A 7672-nucleotide genomic window follows, 5' to 3' on the forward strand; every position below is an offset into this window, starting at 1 on the left:
TGCCAGTCGCTGTCCTCTGCGGAGCTGACCCGCATCAGCTCCACGGCCGGCACCAGCACCTGCTCTTGCTCCTGGCCCTGTGGCCCAGAGGCCGTGGTGTGCGTCGGGAGCAGCCTTCGGGTGACCCCCTCCTGCCAGGAGCCCGCTGTCAGGTCCTGTAGGCAGGAGATAAAGGAGCCTTCTGCATTCCAGTCCCTCAGCCTGGGCACCGGAGAGGGACAGGGAGAGAGAGACAGAGAAAGAGAGGCAGTCAGCTTTGCCATGGAGTGCTGCACCCTGAGCACCAGCCTACCTCCGGCAGGCACACGGCGCAGCCTGCACCCCGCCAGGTGCTGGGCTCCCCGCCTCTTGGCGCTGCCGGGCACCCGGCACAAGCAGCATAAAAAGCAGATGCATAAAGGGCACCGGCCTTCTCCCTGCCACGCTCCCTGCCCACCCCACGGCCTGGCTGCAAGGGTCTAAGGCAACGCTGCGGAGCATCGCTGGGCTCTGCCAGGGACCTCACGGGACTGGTGCCACTGGGAATGCGGGAGGATGCAGCCCAGGCTGAGATAGCTGTGGTAAGCACAACCTCCATGCAGGGCCTGGCCGTCTGCCTGGGGTCCCTCCCAGCTGCTCTGCAAGGAGCCCCTCCCTGCAAGATCTCCGGAGAGGTACAAGGCACTCAGCCCAAGGCACTGCTCTGTCTGCCAGGGATGCCCAGGCTCCAGAGCTGCAGCCCAGCAGAGAAGCAAAGCAAAGCTGGGAGATGATCGCAGCTGTCCCAGCACAGGGCAATAGCTGGCAAAGCAGTTCTGCTTCCCTCCCACATCCACACCAGCACCCCAGGCTGCAGTACCTGTCTGCGCTCTTCTCCATGACGTGGCTAACAGTAGGTGATGCTGTGATCCTGGCTTGCACCTTCTGCTGAACTGAAACAAAAGAGACTTCACTCTCCAGGTCCTGCTCCCCGGTCCCCGGCTGGTGATCACCGGCTGGCATCTTCCCCTCTGGTCTCTGCCCCTCCTCCTGCTCTAGAAGGTCAATCAGGCCATTCATGGCATCTGAGTCCACTGTGTCATCCTCAACCAGGTCCATAGAGCCCATGTGGTCTGGGCCATGTGCGTCTGCTAGAAGCTGCCCCGGGAACCGGCCTTCGCTTGTGGCATCCGAGTCCTCAGCCTTGCTGCACTCCAGAGAGGAGTCCTCAGCAGTCACCAGCGAGGGGGTGAGTCCCGAGGACCACACCTGCATGTCGGACATCTCCATCAGGGCGTCCTGCTCAGTGGCAGCCATGGGGATAGCATCCATGATGGCCACCTCATTCCAGTACTGGTCGGCACGCAGCGGGGATGGCAGCGTGTAATGCAGGGAGGCGGGGGACAGCAGCTCGTCCTGCAGCGAAGCGTAACCTATATGGGCAGACAGAGGCAACATCTCCAGCAGCTGTTTCACGCACAAGCACAGCGGGGCAAGAAGGGAAACAGCTTCCAGGGGGGTGCCTGCCCCAAGGACAGCAGTGTCATGCCACCGATGCCAGTGTCCGGACTGAGCAGGGCTGTGCTCACAGCAGCTCCTGCCCATGCAAGTGCCACTGTGCCGCCCTTCGAGTCCTCGGGCTGGTTTGGGCAGACCCTAGGGCTGCTCGCTCCCTGGGGTCCACACAATGCCCCATCCACACTGCTGGACACAGTGTCCTCTTTGCTACCCTGCGCCATCAGCTCCCGCATCCCTGCCCACAGCCCCCCATCCAGCATCAGCTGGCTGACACTCAGCCTGGAATTCAGGTGGCCAAGTCTGGCAGGCACCAACTCCCATAGCCAACCCCTCTCTGCAGCACAGAGGGGCAGGCTGGAAGGAGTTCCGTGGGCAGGGAAGGATGGCCCTGGTACATGTCATGCAAGCCCGAGGCTCTGCGGGATGCAGCCAGGGCTCTACAACCCTCAGTGCCTCCGGGGCTACAAGCAGTTGCCACGTCCTCATCACCCAGGGCCACGTGCACAGCCCAGGCACACCGATACAGACAGCCAAGCCAGGCACTCCAACACATGCAGGTGGCTTTGCTCAGCCTTTTTCAGCTCGGAGTGTCTAGCCCCTTTTCCACCCCCAGAGTTTGGCAGAGAACCCGTTCTCTGCTCCCCACAGCTGAGGCAAGGGGGACAGCTGGGACCCCCAGCGCAGAAAAGGCACTTCCCCCTGTGTGGGCTGGGGGCAAGCAGGGCAGGGCCAGCAAGTGGAGGAGCGCAGGGCAGTGCAGAAGGCTGCCAAGGTGGCCACCCAAAAGCACGACAGCCATAAGAGGGGCAGTCCCTGGTGCCATGCAGTTGCTGGAGCAGGACACAGCTCCCAAAGGGCTCAGCTGAGGTGGAAACAGTGGAGACAGGCATTGGAGGAAGGTGAGAGGAGAGGCCAGGATGAGCTCAGAGGAGAGAGGTGACAAGAAGTGACCCGCACCTGATGGCGCTGGGTGGCATGTTTGAGAGAGCAGAACAAGGGGAGAGACAGAGGGAGAGAGCCATGAGCCAGTGCTGCACGGGTAGTGCCACAATGCAGCGCTGCAGCCACACAAAGCCCTGTCCCTGCCCGGGACATCGGCTCCACGATGGCACACGCTGCAGCTGACCCCGGCTGTGTCTCCGCACCCCGTCACGCTCTGCCTGGGACCCAACCCGGACCACCACAGCCGGACAGCCAGGATCCTGTGAGCTCCCTGGGTGCCTCTCACTGGCATGGCAGGATAAGGAGCATGTGTCCCCCCTGCAGTATGGCAGGGCCAAGCTTTCTGCAGCATAAGCTCCAGTGAAGAGGCTGTGTCTGTTGACAATGTCTTGTGCCCGCTGAGCTCCCAGCGTGCCCCCGGCACACCCCAGTCAGGTGAGATGTCAGCCCCAAAGTGTCTGCACAGGCTCTGCCCCCAGGGCCCCCCTGCAGCCCCTGCCAGAAGCCAGGACTCACCATTCATCTGGGATGGAGAGAGGGAGTAGTCTCTGTCCGTGTAGCGCCAGCTGCCCTTCAGGCTGCGGCTCTGCCGGCCCGAGCCCTCCAGCGCGTGGACAATCTCACTGCGGTCGATGTTCCTCAGCGCCGTGTAGAGATTCTCGACTGCAGGGGGAAGCCAGTGTCAGCAAGCTGGTCCCTGGAGGGACGCAGCCATGCCCCAGGCACCTTCCAGGTGGGTAGGTGTGCGTTAACCAGCCGTGTGGAGTCAGCCAGGGACCCCCAGCATGCACACACTGCTCTGTGCAGCCAGCCCTGCTGCCTCCATGCCAGTAGCAGGGCTCTGCAGATACTCACTCTTGACACCCTTGCCCTCACGGCTGACCCAGAGGTTGAGTAAGGCTATGCTCTGCTCCAACAGGGAGTTGGGGTTCTCCACGCGTATCCGGTTGATGTCATCCACCCCAAACTGTAGCTCACGTGCTAGCTCTGCGGGAGACACCACATCTCAGCATCACACCCTCTGGCACCCACCGCCAGCTCCCGAGCCGAAAAGGCTCATGATGTTGTGAAGAGCTCAGCCAGACGCAACGCAGAGCCCCCCATGTCACATACAGACGAATACGGCACAACAGGCAGGAGCAGGAGCTGGGACAGGGCAGAGGTTAAGCCCCTCTGCCCAGGCCAGCTGTGATCAGCGTAGCAGCGTCTCATGCTAAAGAGAAGCGTGGTTATTGCCCGCTGGGCGTGTGGCTGCAACGGCAGTGCTGTGCCTCCACGAACAGCAGCAACACATGCAACTCAGAACCAAACCTCAGTCTGGTGTCTGTGTGTGTGAACGCATGCACTGCTGCAAGTCATAGAGTCACAGGATGGTTTGGGTTGGAAGGGACCTTAAAGCCCCCCTAGTCCCACCCCCTGCCATGGGCAGGGACACCTTCCACCAGACCAGGTTGCTCCAAGCCTCATCCAGCCTGGCCTTGGACACTCCCAGGGATGGGGCATCCACCCTCTGCAAGAAGGTTTCAGTGCTCACAGCTCAGCAGAAGTGCTGGGAGGCCAGGCCAGCCTAATGCTGACCACATGCACGCCAACTGCATCAGGGCCCAGCTCCCTGGACAGTGCAGAGCATATTCGCTCCACCCTGCAGCATGTTTCCAGCTTTCCTAAGTGTCAGTGCTCCAAGGAGTGTTGTGCATCCTCAGCCGTGGGCTGTGGACTCACCGGCCCAGCTGAGCCCCAGCTGTTCTGCTATGTCAACCATCTTTTGGTCTGCTTTGTCCGTGCTGCTCAGGGAGCCTGGAAGAGAAGAAGGATCACGGCTTTAGCTGCACAGATTCCTGCGCTGGAGTGGGGAGAGGAAACAGGTGCTGGCTGGGGGGTCTCGCAACCCTGTAGGCACAGCACTGTCCTGCAGGGACACGCAGGACCAAGGAAACCCTCAGGGAAAGGGAAGGCACAAGCACGAGCATGATGGGGTCAGCCCAGCTTTGGCACCAGGCTGGGGCATCCCAAGCACACGTGGTGAGCAGACTTAACAGTCCCAGCAGGCTGCGTACCGAAACTGGTCTCGCTCAGGATGCTGTATCGCTCCCGCAGAGACAACGGCGTCAGTGTCCTTCTCCGCTCCTCGCTGCCACTTCCCTGTGAGAGTGAGGACAAACCAAGGGGTCACCAGCTTGAAAAGAGAGCAGCAGCTCTGCCCTGGCACCACTGCTTCTCCTGCAGCCCCAGAGCAGCGTGGGCATGGCCACATGGAGCAGCTGAGGAAGAAAAGCTGATGGGGAGGGATGGCCCCCCCGTCGCCCCCTCCCAGAGGTACCAGAGACCCAGCACTGACCTTAGTGCAGGGTGGGATGCTGACGTTCAGATGGCAGAGCACATGCTGGAGGTCCTCGTACTTCATGGCCTTGCGCAAGAAAGACAGGGAGCCGCTGGCTTCCCGGCTGCTGTCCCGAACCTGAGCACCGAGAGCCCAGTTAGGTGGCCTGGCAAAGGGTGGGCGCAGGGGCCTCAGCTGCAGCCCAGCCCTGCACCCTGCCGTTACCTTGATAGGGATGGCGAGACGATTCTCCCGGAAGGACTGGAAGAGGAAGCTGCGGGGCTGAGTGGCTTTCTTGACAGGCACCAGGTTCCCTGAGAGCTCGACATGCAACGGCATCCCCTCTACCACCTGGCAGGGAGCAGAAAACAGTCTCAGTCCCTGTGCAGAGCTGCTTCCCCCGCTCCTGGACAGGGCAGGTATCCCCAACCCTCCTCCCCAGGCCAGGGTCAGGCACATCCACTGGCATCTCCCCTCGCTTGGTCAGCCCTCTCCGTGCTGCCCCACACCCACGCTGCTGGGGACAAACCTCAATGTCCCTGCTGCGGGCCACCTCAGTGAAGTTTTCGTGCTGCTCTAAAGTCTTGTCAACCTTGTCATCGGTCATGCAGTAGCAGCGCAGCCGGCCTTCTCGTGCATCGTTCATCTTGGCAAACACCACGAATTTGGCCATGTAGGGCACGGCCGTCAGCTCCTTGTACAGCATGGTGGCAAAGTGCACGGCCTCGGCTGTGCGTGGGCAGTCGGCCAGCCAGAACCTGTGGGAGGGCTGGGTCGGGGCGCTGCCGGGCACGTTTCCCAGTGGCAGCAGGAGAGCTGTCCCCCCTGTCAGCAAACTGCACCGCAGAGGGTACCCCAAGAGCTCTGGGTACAGGAGCAGCCCCATTCGTGATGGGGACCCACCCAAGCACAAAGAATGGCCCCTTCCCTCTGCACACCCAATTGTCGTGTTTCCTGATGCGCGCTGAGGCAGCATGAGGGTCTCAAGGCTGGAGGCAACTGCCCTGCACATGGGATTGGGGCAGCACCACAACAGGCATGGGGCAGCAGGCTCCTCCTGGCACAGGCTGCACCCCAAGATGGCCCGAGGAGCAACACATGTCCCCAGATGAGCACGTGCTCACCCAGGACTCACCTGGCAGACACATTGGTGGTAAAGTTTGCACACTCATTTTCATAGACCAGCTTTGTGGTGCCTGTTATGTCTTCCCACTGAGCTTGAGCTGTCCCTCCTGCAGCAGAAAGCAAGGGTGAGCACGCTACCTTTTCCCTAAGCCTGAGGTCTGCATCGCCCAAGCATTTGCTCTCTCCAGTGCTGGGATCTGTCCTTAGCTCCCAAGAGCTGCATCCCACTGATGTGGCCCATCCCATCCCCACCGGAGAGCACGCTGGCCTGTGCGGCCGGGGCTGACAGCCTCACCGATCACGCTGCAGAGCAGGCGCAGGCTGGTGGTGTCACCCTCGCCGCTGTCTCGGGGATTGTCCTTCCAGGATGGCGGCAGCGGGATGCGGAGGCCGATGGGGCGGTGGAACTTCCTCCGGCGCGGTTCCACCGTGACGATGGGGCTGAAGGTCGCTTGGTTCCCCAGCAGCTTGGTCACCAGCTCGTCGGGCACAGGCTGTGCCTGCAGGCAGCACAAGCAGGGGCATGAGGACCAGCTCCCCTGGATGGGGACACAGTCCAGCCAGACCCCCGGCCAGGGGCTCACCTGCAGAGCCAGCCTCACTTCCTTGGTGACAGCGGTGTCTGGGAAGGTGGCATGGACCATGGGCACCAGCGTGCTTTTCAAACACCCTCCCTCGGGGCCAATCATATCGCAGTCCTGGCAAATCCGGGACATGACCACGAAGTAGAGAGGGAAGTCGGTGGTGATGATGCGGCAGACCCTTTTCTTCTCTAGCTCCTCCAGGCTCTCCAGCTCTGCGGGGGCAGCATGGCCATCAGCACTTGCACAACAAGCCCAGAGCTGTCACCCACTATCCCCTCGGAGCTGCACTGACCATGCCGTGCTCAGCTGCATCCCACCACCCACGCAGCCCTGCCTGTGGGGGTCTGCAGGGTGCCAAGCTCCCCCCTGTCTGGCTTGCTCACCCTCATCCATGCCGTTGAGCAGCTGGTCCATGTAGCTCTCCTCGTAGCGGTTGCGATGCTCCTTCCAGTTAGAGCCGTTCTCGTTGCGCATCACCACGAGCTCACGGTCTCCGCGCCCATAGGAAGCAAAGTGTGGGATCTCCACGATGACGGGGCTGCAGACAACAGAGGGAGGATGCTCGTGCCCATGCGCTGCTGCTGGACATGCAGGCAGCAGGGTGGCCCTGGGCAGAGCGCCTGCCCGTGCTGTACGGCTGACGGAAGATGAAGGCAGCACTGCTCACACCCCTCTCCCTGGGAAACAGGGATCTACGCCTGGTGGGACCATACTGGTCAGGGCTTTTCCTACCACAGCCCAGCCACTGCTCCGTTATGCTGGAATGACCCAGCCCAGAAACACACCGTGCCAGGCCGGCGGTGCAGGATCTCTCTGGAACCAGATCCCCAGAAGCAGCGATGCTCCAGTTGGTTCCAGCTGGTCATGCTCCAGCTGGCAGAGACTCCAGAGGAGCCCAGATCTGTCCCCAGACCTGAGGGACGGCCATGGTGTGGGCAGCCCTACCTGCTCTGTTCCCAGCTGTGCTCACCTGAGGAACTGGGCACCGGCGGGCCCCAGGGCGATGATCCGGCTGGTCAGACCCTCCTCCTCAGCCAGCTGCAGGGGTGCAGGCAGCTTTTGGGGCTTCACCAGGCGGCAAGTGATACGGGTCGGTGCAGCACAGGCGCGGGGTGGGATGATCACGCGCAGTCCATGGTGCCGGCTGCCCCGCATGGAGCCGCCGCGGGCATCCACCATGAAGCTGACCAGGAAACTGGAGCCGGCAGAGGCCTGGGCAGGGGGG

General features: G+C 62.1%; 1 protein-coding gene across 1 annotated transcript in view; it reads right to left on the reverse strand.

The window, feature by feature from the left end:
* The window catches only part of LOC104509297 (ankyrin-1-like), a gene marked incomplete at its 5' end in the record, with an annotated part of 24130 nt that overhangs the window by 623 nt on the left and 15835 nt on the right, over positions 1–7672 (reverse strand). The window contains 14 exon segments of the mRNA XM_010151186.1: positions 30–201; positions 839–1391; positions 2935–3081; positions 3274–3405; positions 4141–4215; positions 4476–4560; positions 4757–4876; positions 4964–5089; positions 5268–5496; positions 5874–5970; positions 6159–6363; positions 6448–6659; positions 6831–6985; positions 7418–7672. The exon segment at positions 7418–7672 is cut by the window's right edge and continues 21 nt beyond it. Coding sequence (XP_010149488.1) covers positions 30–201; positions 839–1391; positions 2935–3081; positions 3274–3405; positions 4141–4215; positions 4476–4560; positions 4757–4876; positions 4964–5089; positions 5268–5496; positions 5874–5970; positions 6159–6363; positions 6448–6659; positions 6831–6985; positions 7418–7672 — 2563 coding nt within the window.

This window comes from Eurypyga helias, unplaced genomic scaffold, assembly GCF_000690775.1.
Source record: "Eurypyga helias isolate BGI_N326 unplaced genomic scaffold, ASM69077v1 scaffold38844, whole genome shotgun sequence".
NCBI lineage: Eukaryota > Metazoa > Chordata > Aves > Eurypygiformes > Eurypygidae > Eurypyga > Eurypyga helias.